At 32.0% G+C, this 25632-nt stretch overlaps 2 protein-coding genes across 2 annotated transcripts; both read right to left on the bottom strand.

Annotated features, from left to right (window-relative positions):
- Positions 1 to 1198: 1198 nt before the first annotated feature.
- LOC132061134 (uncharacterized) lies at positions 1199 to 2365 on the bottom strand. Its single transcript, XM_059454000.1, has 3 exons — positions 2053 to 2365; positions 1642 to 1886; positions 1199 to 1522 (listed from the first exon to the last, which is right to left on the bottom strand). The coding sequence occupies exons 1-3, from the start codon at positions 2363 to 2365 to the stop codon at positions 1199 to 1201; spliced, it is 882 nt and encodes a 293-aa protein (XP_059309983.1).
- A 13296-nt stretch (positions 2366 to 15661) lies between these two features.
- LOC132061124 (F-box/kelch-repeat protein At3g23880-like) lies at positions 15662 to 16889 on the bottom strand. The gene is made up of 2 exons (XM_059453993.1): positions 16371 to 16889; positions 15662 to 16318 (listed from the first exon to the last, which is right to left on the bottom strand). The coding sequence occupies exons 1-2, from the start codon at positions 16887 to 16889 to the stop codon at positions 15662 to 15664; spliced, it is 1176 nt and encodes a 391-aa protein (XP_059309976.1).
- Between the last annotated feature and the right edge of the window lie 8743 nt (positions 16890 to 25632).

Raw genomic sequence — 25632 nt, 5'->3', positions numbered from 1 at the left:
CAAAGGCTCATATATGCCATTGAACTATCGGAATGACTAATTGATGTCATTCGTCAATAGTTTGACTCATTTATGTCATCGACGATACCCAAACATCCATGCCATTTTTCATTAACGTCGGTTTTGCAATACCATATATGACACGCGGCCTCCAATTAGAGGCCCACGTCGTTTAATTAAACCAACACAAATTTATGGGTTGAGTTTTAGTTTAAGGATTTAATTTGTGCTAGTTTAATTAAATGACGTGGACCTCTAATTGGAGGTCACGTGTCATATCTGGTATTACAAAACGGATGTTAATGAAAAATGGCATGAATGAGTCATTTTTGTTACGGCAATGACATAAATGAGCCAAACTATTGACGAGTGACATAAATGAGCCATTTCCGATAGTTCGATGGCATATTTGAACCTTTTCCGATAAAAAAATAATATTAAGTCACGAGCAGTACTCATACTGATCTCCAACATATTGTACTAAAAATTAAGACCATGTTTTCATCTTGCCTGGTGGAGTTTCAGAATTTTGAAGATCAACCAGAATGCAAGAGGATTCTTTAAGATTAGATAATATTTACCACTTTATTAAGGAACAAAAGAACAAATTCTATAAGAACTTTTTCGTTTGAAATAACAGATGACAAAAATTCACTTTCATGTACTCTAGAGGACCCTATTAAACAAAGAGGCATACCAAATCTATATCTCCAAAATTCCCTGTTTACTGGTAACACACACAGTCTACTCTCATGATCGTAACTTGTAGCAGCCAAATATTTCTTAATTGCTTTCTCCTTCAACCAAGTTTGCAGATGTCGAGTAACTGCTAAATTGGAAGAACTTCAACCTTTGACAGACCAAATAACTAAAATGATGAAAAGATAGTGACAGAAAATATCAAGCAATGAAAAACCAAGATCAAACAATTAACTCAGCAAGGCTATGCCTAGTTTTATTGGTGCATTCGCCTGGCATGATTTTCATGTCCCTCACACTAGAGGTATGGCACATTCCCTTAAACGCTGCTTGAAAAAAGAACAAATTTCCAACGTTATTTACTTTTGAGTGTTGAAGACACCAGATGTCCCTTAAACATGCAATGTATTCTATGTTTGACAAAAGAAGAAGAATTGAACCGCACTTGCGTGACATGTATAAAGTGGAACTTACAAATTATTAGTTACACAATTGCCAATCATCTGAGCATCTGCAGCCTTCGTTTTTGAAAAATCCTTGGTTGGTTTTGTGGAAGAGGACAGACAAGGCTCTCAATGTAGATTTCCGTTATGCGTAAGTTTGTAACCGCTGCATATCTAATCGAATCATCCTTTGGATTGTATATCTTTTTGATAACCAATGGTGTATCCTCTTGATTGTGTATCATCCGATATGTTCCACAAACAACCAGAATTTCACCTTTCTTTGACATGTAACATGAAGGGGAAAGAAAACAAGTCTCAAGATCACTGGGACATTTGATGGTATACATTTTTGTCCAACACTCTTTAACCCCATACTCCTTCATAACCCACAAATTTATGTGAGTGAGGTTGTTCCTACAGAGTACAGAAAGGTTAGTTCCCAACACTCCTAGTGCAAAAAAAAAAACTCTTCTTCTCCACGGCAAGGCGGCTCTACCTTTCCCCATTTCTCATCAACCATATCAATAGAGACGATGCCCCGAGGCCCTCGAGGACTATGCTCGCCAAGACCACAAGAAGTAGTCCAATGAAGTTTCCCATTTAAAAACAGACCCGAATTCCTGAAGCGCACCCCATCCTCAAAATCCTCCATACTTCTCCAAGAATCACTCTTTAAACTATATACTTTGACCTCAAGAAGAGGCAAACTACCATGCTGGTAATTGAAATTATACATACTACCTTATAATCATCATGGAATTCATCATATCCAAAACCATATATGGCTTCGGTATTACTCTTCAATCTACGTATATAATATGGCAATTTCTTGCACTTTCTAATTGTTGGATTCCATAGAAACAAGTGTCTTGTCCCACCATCAAGACAAATTAATCCATTTACAGACCCCACAACCCCGAAAGATTCACTGGAATTTCTCCTGGGATATCAAAGGTAGATGCCTCAATAACAAATTCATCATAAAGCAAAGATCTAAGAGAACAGTCCTTAAGATTGTTATTAGGTTGATCCACTTTCATCATGAGCCTATGGTGAGTGCATTCCTTGTTATCAGCAGATACACTAAAATGTTCCTGGATAAATTCAGGGCTAATTATTAAAGCAAGCCAAGATTTTGAAACAGACCTGAATTTCAAAAGGAATTTGACTGGAACCCTTAAGAGGATTTCAGTGATGAGTTCTGGTTGAAGAATAGGCATTGTCAAACTTGGATCTTGAATGGAAGTTGATGGAAATTGAGAATGTTTTATGTGTTTCCTCTGTTTTGGGTGTTGATGGGAGCCTTCATCTCTATTTTTTCCATTTGGGCAGAACAAAATGGCTCTCTGGAAACTGGAAAAAGAAAACCTGACTTAGGTTTGGTTTAGTTTGGTATGGAACAAAAGTACCCCGAATGAAACGAACCAACCATGCAAATATACACATACTAGGTAATTCACCCGCGCTTCGCGCGGTCATGAACGGCCTTATCAAGCTTACGCATGTAATATCCGAATAATACAAATAATTTAAAGATCGTTTCTTGTAAAAAGTTAAGATCATTTTCTGAAAAATAGATTCTTTTACAATTATAATTTTTAAAGCAATCGTTATTGTGATAAGCAATTAAGAATATCATTATTTTATTTCCGTGCAATTTTTTAATATCTAAACATAATTCACAAAAGGAAAAAAAGAATCAATTAACAAATCTGCACCGACAAATTTAATGTGCTAACGTATTCTTAATTCCAACACTCCCTTAACCATAGGAATAAAGGAAACGAATGGTCAAAAGATGTGGTTGTAAATGCGAATTTGATTTAAATAACAATGTTTATACAAAGGTATCTTATCTCTATCATTGGCTTAAGTTCAACTTCCGCAGTGGCACCTGCAATAGACTGGAACGTCACTATTTCTTCTCACCTTGAAATGGAGGCAAATGCATTCTATCTTCTACAAAAAGCAATGCAGACACCTCATTGACCAACAACAATATAAATGACTAAACATATCTTATACATAAAAACACGCGCCTAATAATCTTATTTTCTCACTGGACAATTTATGGATCAAGATATAGCCGATGTCTTACCTTCTCTCTGGCATCGATACCGACCTTTGCAGGAAACTAAGTCTGCAGATATCAGCAAAAACATGAGGGATATGGATAAAATATAAATATAAGAGGGAAAATGAATTTTAAAAAAACATAATACGGGAAAAATTTGTAACATTACTATGCAAAAGTTCATTGTATGATGTACAGTGGGCCTGTGATATATATCTTCTTATCTCCAATACTATCATCTCAAAACAAAATAGAGTTTACTTTCTGTTCTAGCATTTCATTACTTCAATACCCTAAACTAATGTTGCTCTTGAATGCTATTATCAAATCGCTCCAAGGTTTTTGACCTCATGCACCAAGGGGGGGAAAACACCAAAAAGAAGAAAAAAACGTTGCTTTAAATGACACCTGCTTCCTCAAGACCCAAAACAGGTGATTCACTGCTTCTTCATGGATTGTTTTCAGGAACTTAAGAGACTATCTGCCAACATTGCTTCAACAGATATGGTGAGATTCAAATACAATTCAACATTAAAGCACAGTTACATCGGTCTCATCTAGCAAGTGTGGCGACAACTTGCAATTGCATTATGGTATGATTATCAGCACACATTATTCATTCATAGAGAACTATGATAACTTTCAGTATCAATATTCCTCAGTTCAATTCTATACAGCCTTCCAGATTGTCTTCATTTTTATTTGCCCAGATATTCTGTATTTGCAAAGCACAGGATAAGAATGTAAACCAGGAGAACCTACCATAACCATTTTCTGAACAATAAAAATACCAAGTATATGTTATATTTCAATACAGTAGAAGACATTATAATTCTAACAGTTTTGCACATTGTGGAAGACTTACGACAGTTGAAATCCTGATTACCATTAAAGTTTTTAATGCAAGATGAAAAAAAAAAAAAAGATCTCTAAGGAATAATCAGTCTTCAAAATATTTGCATGAAAAAAGATATCAATAAAGTAAAATAGCTAGAGAGAGCCTGAACTATTCCATAGGATTTTTTTGTTGGTTAGGAGAGAGACAGACTTGAGAAATTTATCAAAGCGACCATATGTGATTCCAAAAAAACTTAAGTTAGCATTGAAATTAAATCCATCCGATTGAAGAAAAAAATGTAGAGTTTTTTTGCAATTTCTCTTTGGTATTATTGCAGCAAATGTACGTTGGAGGAACCTTCCCATAGCCAGTTGTTGAGACATGTGTTTAAGTTCAAGACTGATCATTAACTAATTGAAGGACTTCAGAAATTTAATGAAATGGAAACATATTAACATAAAATGTTGAATTACAAAGCTTTGCCATACCACCATAACCTTGCTTTCCTGCTCTTTAAGCTTAACCAGATCTGGTATCAACTGTGTATCTATCTCCAAGTGATGACCTTTAGATGAGGTGTAATTAACAAAATTTAAGAAGTGACTTTTGGGATTTCTTACATAGCATATAAATAGAAAAAATAGGTCCGAGGAGTGGGGGGTTGTGATGTGGGGAATTTAAAATTTGAGGAAAAAGGTAAATGTGTGTCCTGATCCGAGAGAGGTACCACATCGCCTCTTTCAAAGTTCAAAAGTGACCGATTCTTTTACTATACCTTGATAATTAAGAAAAATGAAACAAACACTTCATCTAAATAAAGGAATACACAAAGCAAAAGAATTCAAGAAAGCAAGTGAATGTAGACAAATAGAGAGAGTCATATTACCTTTTTACAATACATGATCATCTTTATATAGATATTGGAGAATTTCTCCGTGAATTGGTAAAATCAAAGCCAAAAAAAGTTTGAATTGTATTGTGTCAATGTTCCATATAAAAAGGCAAAAGAAAAAAAGATTTTTGGTTGAATAATGGAGAGTTACTGTAGAATGACAAAAAGACACTTCAATCGTCACTAAATGTCTTTGTGGTGACTTTTGGAGCTTGTGTTCGACTTTAATTAGTTGCCACTAAAGAAGAATTCTTGTAGTACTTTGATTTTATTCTCCGAAGATCTTTCTCAAACTCTCATCAATAAATTCAAAAAAGAAAGAATGAAAATAGAAAAATAAAAGAAAGAAAGATAAGCAAATGATTTTAGTTATAATCTTTCGGTCCCACAACACGACTTGGTTTAAATCCTATCTCTATGTTTGCCTCACCACCCTCTCCCGATTAGGAATTTCCTAGAATATGTTTTCTATTTCTGCTAGTCATGTGCGAGGATATAAAATTTCAAAACCAATTATAAAAAATAAAACAAAATTTTATCATTCTGAAAAATGCATGCTTCAGCGTTATCATTGTTGATAGGAATGCGGGGGAAAATGATAAATCACTATTTAGCGAACTAATAACACATTCAAGAAAAGAAACGACATTTAAACAAATAAAATAGTAAAGCAGGTAATGTATAGAATCGAAATTTAAAGCGGAGAGCAAAGGCCACAAAGTAATGTTTTATGCTTAAGACATTTTGGCAACAATAAAGAAAAGATATCAAATTCAAGATTAATTACCTTTAAAGAAAATCACCATACAAAAATGGTAAAGCAAATCAATATGTAAAAAGACAAAGCATGCATCATGTAGAAAAAAAGGACTTATAGTTAGTGAAAATTGGAATCTGGGTTTGGTTACAAAGAGGCTTTTAGAAGAGACGTGGGAGGTGAGAGAATGAAGGTGTAATTAAATCAATTCAAGAGGTGGCTTTTCGGATTTTGAGAAGTGATTGTTTAGTTTTTTTGTAAGAGCAAAAAGACGTAAAAATAGGAGAAAAAAAATTGAGAAAAAAGAAAAATAACATTCCTTGCTCCAGAGAGTGCCACGTCACCGGGCCTATGTCCTCCTTTTATAGATATATAGATATATGATATATGATTTATAATTTTTTATAAGTATATATAAATATTTGTTGGGAAAATGACATAGTAATACTTGTTAAGATCCTGTATTACAAAATATAAGGATATTTTTCCTTATTTACAAAATATACCAACTTAATTACAAAACATACCAGATCTGAAAATATTAAAAGCCACTATATTATGGGCGGAAATTCAATACACAGAGCCGATATCAAAAAGCTACTCTCGGACACCTAAAAATCCATAACAGAGAAGAAATTCATAGAATATACATAAACGAAGAACTTCCTAATCTATCATATTCATCATATACACGCTGCAGAACCACACAAAAGATCTAGGAAACTAAAATGCAAACGGTGAAACCAAATCATCTCTGTCTTTAATTATCAAAACTTTAGTTCCTGAGAGCAGATTCGATGAGGAAAGCAACGACAGTGACGGCAAAACTGGCAGCGAACGACGGTGAGATAGATCCGGCGGGAAGCAGACGCCGGTGCTGGTGCGTCGGCAGCCACCGTAGCTCCGATGAGAGAACAAACTATGAAAATAACAGAGAGTTGGGGGATAATTGCCGAATCTGTTGAATAATTAGTTCGTGTTTATGTTTTTAGGTTTTACATGATTAGGTATTTGAATTAGTTTCTGAAAAGTTTTCTAATTATTGTTGCTATTAATAGTTTAGTTCTTAGGAGATTAGGTAATGAATTGTATGAATAAAGATAGAATCGTGAATTATGTAAAGCATAAAACCGTATGAATGATGGTAGAATCATGACTTATGTTTCAGAAAGGTGTTTTTTAAGTTTTCTATGTTGTTGTATTAAATTTGTATAAATATTGTATGAAAGTTGTATATAATGTTTTGTAGTTGTATTAAATTTCCAAAAACCAAACATGCTGATCCTTGAGTGAGATATACATATTTCATAAATGTTTCACTTTTCATACATGAAAATTTGAGCAAAATTTTTAAGTCTTGAGTGAGATATACACATTTCATATATTTTTCATATACAAAACTCTGAGCGAAAATTTTAAGCTTTGAGCGAGATATACACATTTCATACAGTTTTCATACACAAAATTTGAGCGAAAATTTTCGTATATATTTTGTAAGAAATCTATTGATATGTTTTGTAAACTGAAAAGTATCATCATATTTTGTAAATATACCCTATTCTTATGTATATATAGGCTATTCTCCCTTTGTTGTTAGATGTGGATATCCATTTAGTTTTCTTTTTTGCCTAAACAGCCCATATTTATAGAAACAAAAGTTGCGGCCCATTTCCTCTTTACGCCAATTAATGTAAACTTGCGTCTGTCTTCTTGTGTTGTGTGTTAGCTTCTTGTTTTCATAGGTGCATTTTATGTACGATAAAATGGGACAAAAACAATCTTTAGTTGCTTGTAATAGAAGCTCAAACGTGTGCCTTACCATTTATCATTTTTATCAAAATTTCTATTCGTTCTCTCTCTCTCTTGTGTTCCTTCACAAGGAAAAATCATTTTCCTAAGTCTCCGGCATAATCTTGTTGATTATATTAGGCTAGATTCTTATGTGTCTCTCTATATTGACCAGGGCAAACAATTCAGATAAAATAATGTTTGTGTTGGAGTGGAACTATGTTATCTGCTTGATTTATTTGCGTCTCGAAAAATGTTATTGCGAGCGGAGAACTTGTCTACTTTATTTTTGATTATTTGGCAAAACAAAATATTACCGCAAAAACCGATAAAACCGAAACTGGCAGAATTTACACTATATTGGTTTAGTTTGGTTTAATAATATTAAAAAACGGATTTAGTTGATTTGGTTTTCTTTTAAGTAAAAACCGAGTCAAACCACATCAGGAATACACTCCTAAATGTAGGGTGTGCTTGGTAGGAAGCAAAATATTTTCTTACTTATTTTTCCTATTTGGTAAATGAGAAAAAAATATTATTTCAAACATCATTTAAATGTAATCTAGGAAAAAATTACGAGGGTGGGTAGTTGGGTGGGAGTTGCGGGTGTTAAGGATGGGGATGAGATAATGAATTTGGATTCTTGGAATGACATTTATGGAGTTGTCCACTAGTTAAGTCATTTTCTTTATTTTTAAGAAACTTGTTTTCCAAGAAAAAACAACAAAATATGAGAAAATTGAAAAATATATTCCTTCCCGCTAAACACAGCTGCGTCGTTTACAAACAGGTCAAATTAGAGGATTTCGATTGATGCTCCCCTATAACTCTTCATTAAAGCTGATCCTTTCGAAAATCATTTAGTCTTACTAAACAGATGTCTTATTTTATATCTAATGATTCACAAATTATCAACTTAGAAATTAATGGAGAGTAATTTGAAGAAATCATCTTAAATTTCGTGTGCCGACTCCTGATGTGAAATAAATCATTTTATCTACTAACTAGTATTCGTACCCGCGCGATGCGCGGTGGGTATCAAATGAAACTAATCATAGAAAATTATTATCTTATTTATTTGATATAATAAAAAAAACTATTCTATACATTGACATATTTAAAGAAATTTGTGAAATATTAAATTATAATATTACTTATTTGAACACAGTAGATTATATTAATTTAATAAACTCTAAATCTTATTATGATTAACTTTGTTCATCATACAATCCTGATTAATTATTGATCTACGACATAAAAATCATATCATTACAAAAGAAAAGGTTTATTTGACAAAACTATAGTTAAGTAACTCACTCTAAATGTTATTTTTGAAAGCAAAGGAACTTATGAAAGCTATGTTTTAGAGTTGCCTGCATTAAAAATTAATGTATATTTTCAATTTTTAATGTGGTACTTGAATTCATTTATATCCGAATTTTTTATTTTTGGTTCTATTTATTAAGTCTTCGGTCATACACTCTTGTTCGTAATATAATTTTTTCATCATAATATGATTGAAAATAATTATCTTTCAATACTAATAAATCTTATAGTCTTAGAAGTACTAAGATTAGGCAAACATTTTGAGTGAAGTATGAGCTATAACTCATTCAGTCTTCTTCTTCTTTTTTTTTTTTTTCTTTTTTTTACCATTTTCTCAATAAATAACATCATCTAATCGCCCTCACAACCCCCCCCCCCCCCCTCTTTTCCCCCACAACCCCAATTTGCATGATATCACAATGTTTCAGTACTATTTTACTTATTCTCTTACAATTTGGACCATCAAATAGTAGCGCATTTTACTTTGTATCACTTCACCAAATAAGTGACCGTAAATTCTTCATATATCTAATTTGGCATCCTTCTTCTTCTTTATTATTATTATTATTATTTTTGGAAATTTAATAGAATGATGTGATTTGGAAGCAAACTTACATATTGGATTTGATTGCAAATCCACCCAAAAATATATGCGCAAGATATAACTTCTATCAAAAAATACCATCCTTATAACAAAAAAAAAAAAATTATATGCTCGTGTGTATTCAAGAACTATACTCCATGTTATTCCATTGCCCGTCTAGATTATTCAAAACTTGCCATGTGATTTTAAAATAAGTCATTTGGTTAAATATCATCACCCATACACATATATATAAATATATTTTATTGAAACTTATTAGATCTCTTGTCATATATTCCTGCACATAGTAAAGGAGAAAAATATTTCAATTCTATTGAATAAGAAAAAAAAAAAAAAAAAAAAAAAAAAAAAAAGGGGGGGGGGGGGGGTGTTCTTAAGCAATTGACAAAAATTTGTAATTAGAAAACCTAGAATTACACATTTTAAATTGATAAATAAAAAATAAGCACAATATATTTAAATAAGATATACTAATTGATTTTTTAGTAATAATTCTTTAAGCATTTGTACATGTAAATTATGTTGAAGTCCATTATCATATACATTCACAAAAAAAAAACATAATTTTCTATTATTATTAAATTTTTTTTCTTTACCTTCGAAATTTCAAATAATGTTAAGCCCATTCCCGTTGAAAAAAATAATAGAAAGAAGGAATGTAAATGTGAAAACCAAATCAATAAACATACGGTGAAAAGAGTACAATAGTTTTATTATATGTTCATCATCAAATTATTGCAATTTCTAATCCGAATGTCTTAATTTATTTTCTTATCTATTGCACATGCAATGTTTTCTTTTACTTTTATAGTACTTGCTACTCACTTGTTTTAACATTCTTTGCCCAAATATTTTTGAGAGGAAATATTCTTTAATCCTTATTGGCTAATGCCAGAGACTTAAATTACATTCTTTATTGTTTTCTTTTCCTTAAATTGGTGATTTTAGTATTGAATTTATGAAGAACATTAAAGATGATAAAAGGCTAATGCTTGGATTCCCAAGGATCAACCTTAGTAATGAATTAGCATATTGAAAATGTTTTATGAATTATATTTATCCAACAATTTCTTGAAAATCTGGAGAGAAAAAAAGAATAAACAAAAGTTCAAAAATAAAGAGAGTTGGTTAAAAATTAAATATGCAACGAATACCTGAAAGTGTAGAGCAAGCTTTAAGAAATAATAATAAATGAATAGAAATTAAGGCGAGAGAAGAGCATCTAACCTTATAAACAATATGAAATTCAATTTTTAAAAACATAAATAAGAGATGCAATTTTCATCTTCTATGGAATCAAAAAAAAGTATTCGTTGTACATCTTCGTCCATCACAAAGATCTTCGGATCCGTATATATTTCTCTTGAAGAGCGAAATTTAGAGTAAATCTTTCATGACCAAATAAAAAAAAAATCTACACAAATAGATTTGAATAATGTCTGTCCATACACAAAATTAAACATCAGACAAACATTTGGAACAAACATTATTATTTTAGTGTTAATAAAAATATAATTTAAAAATAGTAACAAAATTTAGCCTTAAAAAGTGCCAACTCGGCCAATTAATTGTTTTAATAAGAAAGTGATTTTACGTTTTACGTAATCGATGTATTCATTTTTATCAAAAATCCAACGAACAAAACCATAATTACATTGAAGAACACTACTTACTTGAGTCCGGTTCTGGATATAGCGAGTATAGAAAGAATGGTTCTGTAACATCCTTTTCTACAATACGTACATCACCCATCTGTATATAAAAAATATGAAAACATTAAAATTGATTAAGTTTCTAAGAAATGAAGAATATGAATAGTGCAGTAAATCTAAAATTCACGAATAGAGTTGGAGGAGGAAAAAGTCTGGTATATATAGAAGAGGTTGAGAAATTGAAATTTCATTCCAACTCAAATTTCATTTAAATTCAAATTCAAATATCATATCAATTTGTTAGATAGGATTCCAAAAGATCCTTATCTTATAATTTATATATTTGAGTTGAGAAAAATACTAGGAACCGATGAGATAAATTCAATTTTTTTAATACTAAATGGAGACGTCATTACCCTTCCTTATCCTTGTTTTTTTAACCTTCTCCTAACCTTCTTTGCTTTATTCATTCATTTGTTAGTTCCAAAAATCAGTTTTATAATAGTCAATAAATTTATAGGTATATAAACGAATAAATGTAGATATATAGATTTGATTTGGATAACTTTTAGTTTCATTTTAAAACTATACAATAATTGCAATTCAGTAAATAAAAGTACAAAATGAAAAATTATTGATAAATTATAGAATCTTATCACTTATAATGAAATTTGATTTGGATAGCTTCAATTTAAATGTTAAACCTTAATTTATTGTTAAACCATATATATTAAAGTTTTTGCACATACATCTGCATTATAACCCAACATTTTTTTTTTGATTTTATTCAAATAAGTTCTGATAAGCCATAGTTATTAACTCTTTTTTTTTCTTTTTTGGTAGAAGCGGATGTTATCGTGATCATAAATGTAGGAGGTTTAAATCTGTTATATTTAAAAAGTTTATCTTTTAATTCAAATCAAAGAATAATGGAGAATGCAATGCGAAAAAAAAAAAAATCTTCAAAAATTGTATAGATATATATTTTATAATATCTGATAGGATAAGTTATGGCAATAATAAGAGTTCATTTAGCTCATTTAGAACTCTTTAGCCGTGGGTTTTAGTTTAAAACTAATGAAATCTAATTTTACTCCAAATGTCTAATATTTTCAAATTCAAATACATCTACATATATTTTCAATTCAAATTAAACAATTCAAAACTTTTACGTATTACAATTTATATTAGCTTTGTCTTAAAATTGCCAAGTGGCTTGTTATTAGCTTGCCACTTGGCTTAACCACATTGCTTATACCTCTCCTATTTTATATATATAGATATAGATATAGATATAGATTATTATTATTAATATTATATTATTATTATTATTATTATCATTATTATTATTATTATTATTTGCATTATTTTATTTTATATTATTGCTTTTACATGTCGCTTTGAATTTCTTAGCATTATCGACTTGTTTATGCTTTTATGCTTTTCTTGATTAGGGTCTTTCGGAAACAGCCGTCCCTACCTTGGTAGGAGTAGGTCTAATGTACACTCTACTCCTCCCGGACCCTACGATGTGGGATTATACTGGGTTGTTGTTGTTGTTGTTGTATTATTATTATTATTATTATTATTATTATTATTATTATTATTATTATTATTACTATGGAAAAAAGAAAAAAGGGATAAACATCCGACTATGGTGTTGTTTAGAGTTTGAAATATACTCTACTTTTGAAGATTGAGTCTTATCTTTAATTTCAAATTTAATTTTTTTATCTTTCATTCAAATTCAATTTTTTTTTAATCTTTTATTCAAATTCAAAAGTCTTATTACAATGTTTATTAATTTTGTCCTAAAATTGCCGAGTGGCTTGTTATTAGCTTGCCACTTGGCTTAACCACATTGCTTGTACCTCTCCTTTTTTATATATATAGATACTCTAATAGTGATCAAATTGGCATTTTATCAAATCACAGGTCAAACTAGGCAAGTTGTAGAGTCACAGACATCTTCTTTATGGAAATCTTACAAATTTCACCTTTGTTTGATGTTGATTCCTTTTATTTTTCCGGTAGAAATTTGATGTTGATTCAATATTCAATAATGTCAACCAGTAAATAACTCATGTTTCTGTGTTCTTGAACAGGAGTACTCTAATGCTTAGTACCTTCTTTTGTGTCTTCCATGAACGTTTAAAGTTCTAAAATACAAAGTAGGACTGTACATCATAATGTTGCGCTCACAAATTAAATCCTAAATTAAACTAAAACCGACCCATAAATTCGTGCTAGTTTTTAAACGACATTGACTTCTAATTGGAGGTCACGTGTCACATATGGTATTGTATATCCGGCATTAATGAAAAATGACATGGATGAGCCATTTTGGTAACAACGATGGTATAAATGAGTCAAACTATTGACGAGTGGCATAAATAAGTCATTTCTGATAGTTCGATGACATATTTGAGCAAAAAAATCTGCAACCCTGTTAACATCCCAGTCATTGAGATATTCCTTCTGAAACCAATGTTCCAAGTCGTATTCTCTCAAATAAATTTAAAAAAACAATAGAAAGTCGTATTCTCTGTGTTTCCTGCCAAAAAAGCTAAGTGTTTGCTGCCATGGGCTTGGTTCAAGGTTATAGAAACCTATTTCTCATATTAGCTAATCAAGTTAGATTCATTTTCTAATTTTGTTGTCACTGTTGAAAGATCAATTTGCGAGGGCCAATTGCACACGATTCGAAACTCGCTATATAATGGTCTTGCTCCTCTACCTTTATCCACTATAACAAAGTTACGTGCGCCTAACCCTCACACATCACAAGCTAGAGTCTTACCACTAGACTAAAACACTGGGGGCATAATAAAAGAAGCTAGATTAAACAACAAACCATGGAAGTGCTATACCTAAGGGTCATCAGCACGTTCATCAGCCACGACTTCGATGTCCCTGGTAGTCATTATTAATTCTTACTTTGTCTGGAGGCACACCGTAACAGTGTTCCAAGTAGAAACAATATAATGCCCAGGATCATTTTGTTTGAAGTAGAAGACTAACTTAATTCTTATGAAACAAATAGAATTTAATCACTTGAGGAAGATGTATTATGTATATAGTGAAATTCTTACTAGTTATTTGTTACTTGATTGTCTTGACCTGAGCTTTTGTCGCCTGTGTTTTTTGTTGCATCACTAGTCCCTCTTGTGGAAAAAGGAGAAACCAGGCTTTCAATGTAGATTTCCGCGTACCACCAGGCACCAGCCATCATAGTCAATAATCACAGGTTTTAGCGAGTCATCGTTTGGATTGTATATCATAAAGTTTTGATTCAAACTAACCACAATTTCAGCACTATTTGACATGAAAAATGGAAAAGCATACGAATATGGATAATCAACATACAAAATAAAAGAATTTGCTATATAAAATCGGATTCTTGTTTGAAATAATAAAAATGACAAAAGTTTGCTCTCTCTTAAACATGTCAACGTGACTTCAAAGTTCGAGTGTTCTATTGGAAAAACGAGACAACTCCGATAGAGAAAATATGTATTATCCCAAGATTAATTCATCCTCTGGTTGATCGACTTGGTAGGCATTAGTCCTGAAGAAAGTAAACAATTAATGATTAGCAGCAAGGAAACACCCAGGGGTGGAATAAAAACTATAAGGCCAATAAAGCAATCGCTTGGGGCCCCAACTTTTTTAGGGCCCCATTTTTTTTCTTAAAGATGTATTTTATATACTTTATAATAGTTGTCTCAGCTGAAAGAAGTTTTTCAAAACTAAAATTGCTAAATCTTATCTAAGATCAACAATATCTTAAGATAGATTGAATGTATTAGCTATATTATCAATTGAAAAGGAATTGTTAGAACAAATCAATTATAAAACAGTAATTAATGACTTCACATCTAAAAAAGCTCGAAAAGTAGACTTTAAATAAAAATATATATAACGATCTTTCTTTTAAAAAGGAATAGGGGTCTCTCTCTGAAGTTTGGCTTTAGGCCCATAATGTTGTTAAGACGGTCTGGAAACACCAAAACAAGTTCAGAACAAAATATACAGTTAGCTATATGCAATACGGGAACACCAAAAACTATATACTATGCGTGAAAAAGATTCATTAAAGAAGCTAGATCTTTTTTTTTTTCGATAACCAAGAAATTCCAGTAAGTTAATGGTGCAAGTTTCGAAACTAAGTAGATAATAATCTTGTCGCTCTACTCTTCTCCAATTAAATACCAAGCTTTTATCTGTATTTTGTGGCGGATTTCGAACCTATGACGTGGACCTAATTCACACATCACAAGTTGAATTGAAGTCTTATCGACCACTAGACCAAAACTCTAGTAGTCTATTCTTACTTGGTCTAGAGGCACAACATAACAGTGATAAAGTAGAGAAACAATGCCCAGCTGGATCATTTTATATGAAGTAGGAGACAAAATCACTTCTTATGATTCCAATACATATAAGGGAGAATGACTAACATAATTCCCAAGCAATATGGTTTAAGGATGTCGCCATTTACATATGCATTGTCTGTAGCTGAAATAACAAATAGAATTTGATCACTTGATAAAATGGACAAATTAGAACTCTTACTAGTTTTTTCTTACTTGATTGTCTTGATCTGAGCTTTGTCCGCATGTGTTTTTTTTGCATTAGCAGTCCCTCCGATGGAAAAAGGAGAAACTAGGCTTTCAACATAGATTTCCGCGTACCACCAGCCATCACACTTAATAATCGCAGGACGGAGCGAGTCATCATTTGGATTGTATATCATGAGAGTTGATTTAAATCCAACCACAATTTCACCTTTATTTGACATGAAAAATGGAAGAGCATACGAAGATGGATAATTAGCATACTTGATGGTAAACATCTTTGTCCAACATTTTTTCATAACCCAAAGAGATACATGTTTTCCCTCGTTATTAATATAGACAGAAAGATCATTGCCCAACACTCCTAGTCGCAAATCATTATCTCCTTCTCCATAGGATGGCTGCTCCACCTTTTCCAATTTCTCGTCGACCAAATCAATAGAAATTATGTTACGGTCCTCACACAGAGGACAATTGCTATTTTTAGGATGTTCCCCATTGAAAAACGTAGCCCAATATAGTTTCCCATTGACAAACTTACCCGGAAGAGAGAATATCATCCCATCTCGAAGATAATGGATGTTTCTCCAAGAATCACTCTTTAGACTATATATGTTGACCTCAACATCATGTGAATGACCATCACAGTAAGTATATCTCACTACCTTGTAATCGTCATGGCTCATCATATCCAAAACCATATATGAAATGGCTAACATCCCTCGAATTAGTTCTAAAATCAGGCAATTTCTTGTACTTTCTAATGGATGGATTCCATAGAAACAAATCTTTTGACCCATCAATAAGACAAATCAATCCGTTGACAGAATCCGTAAAACAAAAAGGGTTTGGGGGGTTTTTCATGGGCCACTTCAAGTCAGGTGCCTCCATCACATCAGACTCATAAAGTAAAGACCTAAGAGACCAATCCTTAAAATTGTACGTACAAGGATAACTCAACATGAGCCTATGGTGAGTGTTGTCCTTGTTATTAGCTGATAAGTTGAGATGGGACTTGATAAATTCAGGACTAGAGAGTAAATCAAGCCAAGATTTTGAAACGCACCTAAATTGCAAGAGAGATTTTACTGGAAGCCTTAAAAGGATTTCAGTGACGAGTTCTACTGGTAGAGTAGGAATTGTCAAGATTGAATCTTGCATTGAAATTGATGGAACTTGAGAATATTTTGCGAGTTTGCTGCGTCCTGGGTGTTGAACGGAGGCGTACCATTCCATTTGGTTTGCAAATTTTTTGAGTCACACTTTGCATGGGAGAAGAGTCTGTGACTGCGATTGTAAAACTCACAAAGGTATTTGTATATTAATCTTGAGAATTCCTTCTAGGAGATAAGAAAACCTAGTACTTATTACTTTTGGGCTGTGAATTTTATTAGTAATTTTTTGGGATTCTTTTAATAGACAAAAATATTACAACATTTATTTGTTTTAGCTTGATTTTTGGGTTTTCAAAAAGTTGCAAGAGTTTTATATAAAATATATACAAATTTAGTCACAACATGCAATTAATATATCCAATTTGCATATAAAACTTTTTATTGTATAGAATTAGGTCAAAAACCCAAAATTGAGATATAAAACTCCAAAGAATATTCCTAATTGTTTGCAACAACACCCAATCCAAACAAATAACAATTTTATACATTATGTTTGATCACACGCAACAATTCTATTGCCAATAGAGTTTTTTTTTTTTTCATGAACCACACTCTCTAAATCCCCCACCATAGTGACAACTCAAGTTCTTTACAGTGAATTAATTGGTCTTTTTCATATGAATTTCATTTGTTTAAATTTCGATTTTGATTTTGAGCCATACAACTTTGATTAACCGTATTTTGCCATTTTTGTGACATTAATCTAGACCGTCTAATTTGAGATAATCGTATTGATAATGCTGTCTTAACTAGTTTTTTCATTGATTGACTCTATAACTCTGAAGTTTCTTATGTTTTAATTCGGAATGAAATATTCCTTGTATTCTAAAATATATAGTCCTTTATTTTAGTCTTCAGGAAAAAAGACGTTCTCTAAATTTGGACAAATTAATAACTTGGGTTTGTGATAATTTGTAAAGAAGCTACCACAGGGACTGGTCAACAATCTCTATATTTTTCTTTTTTATATTATGTTTGATCAGGAATGACCATATTTCTTTATGACGAATACCAATAGTATGCTAATGTTCTTTAAGTAATATTACGTCTTAACATATTTAATTTATGCAAGATTTTTGAGAAAAATTAAAATAATGATAATGCTAATTAATATCAAGTAAAATGATTCATCCAATCTCACATAATTTGTTGTCCCAATCAGATATTCTCTGACTCGTTCTTTCTTTTATGATTCTATCAACATTCTCTTTTCTGACAAAAATTAAAAATGAAAGTGTGCACAAAAACTGGAACAGAGGGAGTACAATTTGACACGCTACTGGAAACAAATAAAACAATTTGCAATATCAAATGTAATTCTTGTTCGAAATAATAAAAAGGACAAAAGTTTGCACTTCTATCTATTTTAAATAGATAGGTCCCTCCTCTTAAACGAAGTTCATGTCAATGTGACTGACGAAGTTCGTTGTTCTACAGGAAAAACGAGACAACTCCAAAAAGAAAATTTGTATTATCCCAAGATTAATTCATCCTTTGGTTGACCAAAGGGGTAGGAAAATAAGGCAATGGTCCTGAAGAAAGTAAACAATTAGTGATTATCAATTAGCAGCAAGGAAACACCAAAACAAGTTCAGAACAAAATACGCAATTAGCTATAAGCAGTATGGAAAAACCAAAACTATATACTATGCATGAAAAAGATTAATTAAAGAAGCTAGATCTCCTTTTTTGATAACCAAGAAATTGTCGTAAGTTAATGGTGCAAGTTTCAAAACTCGGTGGATACTGATCCTGTCGCTCACCCTTGGGTGCTCCACTCTTCTCCAATTAACTAAATACCAAGCTTTTATCTGTATTCTGTGGCGGAATTCGAACCTTTTGACGTGGACCTAACTCACATATCACAAGTTGAATTGAAGTCTTACCGACCGCTAGACCAAAACTCTGGTAGTCATTATTCTTACTTGGTCTAAAGGCACAACATAAGAATGATCAAGTAGGAACAATGCCCAGCTAGATCATTTTATATGATGTAGTAGACAAAAATACTTGTTATGAATCCAGCACATATAAGGGAGAATAGCTAAGAAGATCCAAAAGCAATATAAGGGAGAATGACTAAGAAGATCCAAAAGCAATATGGTTTAAGGATGTCCTTTACATATGCGTTGTCAATCCAAAACATACACCTTTCCTATTTTGTCGGTTTGCTATTTTCTTTTCTTTCTTTAATAGACTAAAATAAATGGAACTCAAAGATAATACTTGGTACTAAGCAGGGGCGAAGCCATAATTTGAAACTTGTGGGTTTGGAATGCTAATTCGTTAAGTTACTGGGTTCTAAATTAACAATTTATACCTATTCAATAAATTTTTCAAGACAAATACATGATTTGAACCAAAGTTACTGGGTTCGGCCGAACCCGCAAGCTGTATGTTGGCTCCGCCCTTGCTGCTAAGTACTAATTACGTTAAGAAAAGTGCACCCAAGAGTGTAGTTTAGTGATCAACAAAGTAAAAGAAGAATTTTCTAGTCTTAGGTTTAAATTTCAATGAAGACAAAAATACTAATTCGTAAATGATTTATTTCTATTTGTCTAATTACGGTAACCCGATACACATACTGGTGCCTAGCTCACCCAAGACCAACACTATAAAAAAGTATTACTTCCTCCGTCCTATAATAAGTGTCACCTTAGCTAAAAACACACATATTAAGAAATCATTAATACAATGTGAAGTTTACTAAATTACCCCTATATAATAAAAACAAATTACTTTTTCCTTTTGATTAGAGCATGCACAAGTAGTAATCCTTTTGACATTGGGAATCCAACAATACCAAGTTACTATGTGGCTTGTCCAATCATCATTTAGAGTTACTTTAACTTGCTATTTTTTGTCTAAGGGTAGAGTTGGAAAAAAACTAGTCAATTTATATCTTGATTTTCTAAGATGAGACTTATTATGAAATGATTTTTTTTTTTTTGCTAAGATGACACTTATTATGAGACGGAGGGAGTAATGACGAGCGGAGATAATGCCTGCATTTCACTCACTATATTTTAAGGAAAATAGCACGTCATGTCGCTTGGATTAAATGACATGTGTATGGCACGTGAAATGCACACATTATCTCAGTTTATCCAAGGGATTTTAAATAGGGAAAAGGGTCAAATATACCCCCTCTACTTTAGTTTTTTGGCTAACTTTGTCCTCTGTTAGCCAAAGTAGTCAAATATACCCCTCCTGTTACAAGTTGGGGCCAAATATACCCCTACCATTAGCAAAGTTTCAAAAATATCCCTTATTTCTAACACATTCTCACCTAAGTAAGTCTAGTCATTGGAATTGGGTGACATGGACGCCGCATGGCATTTAACTTATTCTATGTGGTGCTTAAGTGGCAATTTTTTAAAAAACAATCTGGAAAATTGATTTTTCTAAAACCAAATCTGTTAAAAATGGCTTTTATTAAAAATCTAATTTTTTTAATTTATTTTATAAAACCCGATTCTTAAAAAAAATCTGGAAAATTGAATTTTCTTTTTTTTAAAATCTGGAAAATGTTTTTTTTTTTTAAATCAGTTTTTCATAATTTTTAAAATTAATCCAGATTTTAAAAAAATTAGGACACTTTTAAAAAAAAAAAAAAAATACTTTATAGTATTCTAGATTTTAAAAAAATCATTTTCCAGATTTTTTAACTAAAATATGCAATTTTCGAGAATATATTTAAAAAAACAGGTTTTATTAAAACAAAAAAGTTTCAGATTTATTTTTAAAAAATCAATTTTCTGGATTGTTTTTAAAAAAATTGCTACATAGGCACCACATAGAATAAGTTAAATGTCATGTGACGTCCATGTCACCCAATTCGAATGACTAGACTTGCTTATGTGGGAATATGTTAGAAATGAGGGGTATTTTTGAAACTTCGCTAATGGTAGGGGTATATTTGGCCCCAACTTGTAATGGGAGGGGTATATTTGACTACTTTAGCTAATAGAGGGCAAAGTTAGCAAATAAACTAAAGTAGAGGGATATATTTGACCCTTTTCCCTTTTAAATATGAAGTGTTATAGTCACGAGTAATAACAACTCATAAGTTGCAAAACATGGATAGTTCTAGTGTTCTTTTTATGTATTAACCCATTAAATTTTGGTCAGCAAAAGTAAGTTGAGTTTATATACATAAATTTTCTAACAATGCTTCTACTTTAAAAAGATGACACTGTACAGCTCTTAAACTAAATCTCTAGCCTTATATAAAGGAATTTGACAGTTTATAGAAACTTACCAACAACAAGCACACTACTGGGATAAGCATTGTTTCAAGTTTCCTTCCTTTCACCATGTATCATTTTATAATTATACCACTTCTTTTTCCTTTCCTTTTGACTAAAATATCATTAAAATTGAAATAAATTACCACTAACATCATATATATGTAAGTAGCAGAGGGAAGATTCAACTTGTAGGAGACGCTTTTTCAACCTTTTGAAATGATAATCTCAAGATATTGCATTCAACTGAAAAATAATGAACGGAGAAAGCTTGTTCAACCTTTCTCATGACCCACTCAAGCTACAACGAAATAAGAGTACATTCAATGAACATTGAGATCAGGGAAAAGTTGGGCTTCACTCTTTTGATTCACGCAGACAGCTGGGGAAGGATTAGTTGTTCTTAATACTAGCAGCTTTCACTTCCTGAAATTTCAATAATACGCAGCAGTTAATTAAGAACCTCGTTGATATGTTATTGTTACATGACACAACTAAAAACAGCCTATATGCAGAAAGCACGACATGCAATGCCATTCCTATGCACGCTCTACATTTAACATGCAGCAAAAATCATTTCCATCAGAAATTGCCTGCCATTTTAAGTAAAACGATGAGTTCCATACTGATTCCTCTACCAACTATTCTTGAGGCATATTTAAGGTGCTTCCATTCAACTTCTAAGCAGTGAATATTAACAAATATAAGATAGTTAAATTGCATCATCCAAGAAAAAAAAAAAGGGGTAGTTAAGTACAGGGGCGGCTCAACAAATTTGGTGGCCTAAAGCCAAACTGCAATACGAGGCCTTAATTTATTTTGTATCATTTATTCCAATGACAAATGTAGATGACCCAAAAAGATCTATATTCAGAGGTAATGTAAAGATCTAAATGAGTTTTTTTTCAACACTAATATCAATCATAATTTCAAAAAAAAAAAAAAAAGTCTTTTTATACTTGTTCCATCCCAACATACTTGTCATATGTCGTTTCTAAAGAGTCAAATTGTATATATTTTTATCAACATTTTTAAGATGTATTTTTTCATCATATTGATATGAGAAAAATTGCAACTTACAGTACTTTTCATATAGTTTTTGAATATCTAACTTTTAATATATTGAATTAATCAAATCTAATTTAGCTTCTAATATTAATCAAATTGACTCTTGAGAAGTGAAAGATACCAATTATTTTGGAATGGAAGGAGTAAATATTTCATAGTTTCTACACTATACATTTAAAAAAAAAAAAAAATACTCCAACATCTACACATACTATAATTAGAAAGTGGGGCCCCCAAAATTTGGGGCCCTTACCCTCTAGCCGGCCCTATTTAAATAATCTGATGGCTAAATTATGAGGGTGCAATATGCAGTCTGTCAAAAATACCGAATTGAGACTAAAGTCAGAAGCAGTACTCATATTGATCCGCAGCAAACACATTGTGCTGCTCAAAATGGCTAGTGTATTGATTTAAAGCTTGTCCTTTTTATAAAACTCTACCAAGTCTACCTAACAAGACTTCCACATGCATTCCTTTTGGCTTTTTTTCCTTTTTTCCTTCACAATGTTCAACTAAATTGACAAATAAATTACCTTGGGCTACATCTTATTTCTCCTTGTTTCCTCAATTTAATGTCTCACATAGGATGAAAATCAAGAAAAGCAGAACCACAACATGTGTATCAAACTATTGACATTGTTTTTTTATGAAGAAACTATTGGCATTGTTTTCTTACATGTAATAACGGTTTTTATTCCTGTTGCTCGGCTATATTTGACTTGAATCAAATTTTCAAAATGCCAATTGATACGACAACGAAGTAGAGGTTTACTTGACAAGGCTTTTCATCTCACTTTGTGCTACATAACCTAACCATAGAACCCAGTTCTTTTTGAACTACTATTAATTTATGAAAGATCAGACAGAATATGAAGATTGAAATAGCCAACGTAGATATAATTAGCTCTATCAAGAAACAAGATTAGAAAATTCATTATAGTAGGAACCTTCCTGTTTGAAATGACAAAGATGACAGAATTTTATACCTTCATGCACTCTAGAGTAGACAGTACCCCAGTAAATAAAGCTTCATACCCCAATCTTTCTCCTAGAACCCCCTGTTCACAGGTATGAACGATCAACTGCTTTCTCCTCATTCAACCGATTTTTGCTAAATATCAATGTTACTGCCAAAGTAAAGGAAGATTCAGCCTATGATTGGCCAAATTGGTAAAATAGTGGAAGATAGAGTCGAAGCAATAACAGTAAGATTTTAGCAACAAGAAAAACCAAAGAAAAAATGTCCAACGCCATTTACTTTTTGAGTGTTTGGGTGTTGAACACACAAAGCACTACAGCCAAATAATTGTTAATGCAAAAGTTGTTTTTTCATGAAGATATGCAAAAAGTAACAGGACAAGCAAGATTTCCAAACTGATGTGGTGTAAATGTGTCCCTGATATCTGTGAACAGGGGATTATAGGACAATTACATCTGGTTATGAAGCTTTACCTCATAATTGAACAGCCCTCACAATTGTGGCCATCCGCGCCAGTAGCACCAATCTGCCCTTGCTAGGGCTATTGTTGGAACTATGGCGCAATAATCCCCTCTTAGTTGAAAGGAGGAGACACAGGGATTACGAAACAACGATTAAGGTCTGACATACTTTTCCTTTCTGCTAATAGCTAATTTCTTATTTTCTACTGCACTAATTTTGGTATCAATCAAAGGCTGAATCGTCTTCCACTTTGTCAATAACATTAACATAACCAGTGGTATATTGCAATATATAGACTTTTAGGAAGCGAATTTAGCTGTTGTGATCATTTGAGTAGGATGGCGGGTACCAGAGGACAAGGAATGTAGGAGAAAAAGATGTGGGGATGAGCTTTATTTAAGAGGGCCCTGTCAATTCTAAAGTAGATAAAGGAACAAACTTTTTTCATGCCCCTGATCTGGAGATTATTGAAGGGGCATGGTTTCAACTAACTGAACCATTTTCTGGCAGCATATTATGTTGGATCAGCATGAGTATTGCTTGTGGATTATCTTAAATTTTATTCATTATGTATGGTAGACTAGGCACAACACTTGAAGTTGCACCATGTTCCATCTACACATCAGATGATCCACCCACGGTATATTTGTTTGTGTTTATTGTTTTGAAGTTGAATGGAACCAACTTTAACATGTCTCAAATATTGTTCGTAGGTAAATGGAGCTTGTCTTTTTTGCTTAATCAACGCATGCCGTTTCTAATTAAAGTGATGTTTGCATGTGCATAGCCCTGCTTTTGTCTCTCTCATAATCTACACAGCTTTCTATTTTTGAGGCGCTTTGTTAACTGTTATGTATTGTTAAACTTTCAGGAAGTGAACGTTGATATTAGGATCAACTAATCTACTACTTGTTGGTGGTATGGATTGCACTAAAGAAGCATGGCTCTTCTGAGTTTTTATTGTTCATTGCAATGTACTAATTTTATTTCCGTGTGCATTGAACAACATTTACGCTTGCTAATTGCTCCAACAGTCTGGTTACTGTTACCGTGTTTTAACTTTTTTCTAAAACGAATTTGCATCAAATATTATACTGCAAACCAGGATAATTTCGTTGTGGCGCGCTAAGTTTTTAGCATTTTGGCCGCTACTCTATAAATGCGTGTTTTCAGTAAAATGATCATCCCTTTGTTTAGTGGAACTCGAATGAGTAATCGTTTAGTTTAAGCTCCATTTAGTTTCTTATTTAGGTAATCAGATAGATTAATTTTCTAACTATGTTGTTACTGTAAATAGATGATTATCTCTTAAAGTAGCAGCTCGAGCCTTGTGTAAAGGCACTATTATCAGTTAACAGAGAAATTGTTGAAGCCACTGGATAACTTGCTCATTCTTTTCCTTCTATTTTGTTCTCCTTTTCTTTGAATAAGAGTATTACAACTTGAGCAAATCTGACTAACATTATATTGTACTCCCTGTGTTTCAATTTATGTGAACCTTTCCGGAGTACGTGGTCAAACATTGTAACTTTGACCATAAATTTTGACATAGATTTATCAAGTTTGTAACAATAAAATTTATATATTTAGAAACAACATAAAAAGTACTACTATAATTCATGATAATTTATAATACAAATAATTTAGAAAAGAGGTAAGGAAAACGTGGTCAAAGTACCACCTCGTAGACCCCTCAAATAATAACAGGTTCACATGAATTTAAACGGAGGGAGTAATTATAAATATAATAAGTAGCAGATGAATCTCAATCTGATAATATCAACAGACAATTGTCTTGAATGCTTCAACAATATATGCTTTAACTCTCTGGACATGGAAATGAAATATAGCACGTCACAGTACACTATTGTCATCCATTTGAGCTTGTGGAGCCTTCATTCTTGTAAAAAGGGGGCTTTCAATGTAGATGTCAGCACCAATACAGGAACGAAAGTTAGCAAGACAATTGTTGAGTTGGTTAGTACCTTTTATCTTAATGGAATCTTATTATTTCAATTAGTTGAGTTTTAATTAAGTAAAATATTTAA

This window comes from Lycium ferocissimum, chromosome 1 (assembly GCF_029784015.1).
Source record: "Lycium ferocissimum isolate CSIRO_LF1 chromosome 1, AGI_CSIRO_Lferr_CH_V1, whole genome shotgun sequence".
Classification (NCBI taxonomy): domain Eukaryota; kingdom Viridiplantae; phylum Streptophyta; class Magnoliopsida; order Solanales; family Solanaceae; genus Lycium; species Lycium ferocissimum.
The sequence above is the reverse complement of the archived record's forward strand: the minus strand, read 5'-3'. Positions and strand labels throughout refer to the sequence as shown.

What these genes read in the sequence shown, in the direction of transcription:
- LOC132061134 (XM_059454000.1), bottom strand. Translation starts at nt 2,365, where the DNA reads ATGCCTATTCTTCAACCAGAACTCATCACTGAAATCCTCTTAAGGGTT. An exon ending in GAATCTTTCGGGGTTGTGGG is followed by an intron (nt 1,887 to 2,052) that starts GTCTGTAAATGG and finishes GATGATTATAAG; the next exon opens with GTAGTATGTATAATTTCAAT. An exon ending in TTGATGAGAAATGGGGAAAG is followed by an intron (nt 1,523 to 1,641) that starts GTAGAGCCGCCT and finishes TGGGTTATGAAG; the next exon opens with GAGTATGGGGTTAAAGAGTG.
- LOC132061124 (XM_059453993.1), bottom strand. Translation starts at nt 16,889, where the DNA reads ATGGAATGGTACGCCTCCGTTCAACACCCAGGACGCAGCAAACTCGCA. An exon ending in TTAGAACTAATTCGAGGGAT is followed by an intron (nt 16,319 to 16,370) that starts GTTAGCCATTTC and finishes GACGATTACAAG; the next exon opens with GTAGTGAGATATACTTACTG.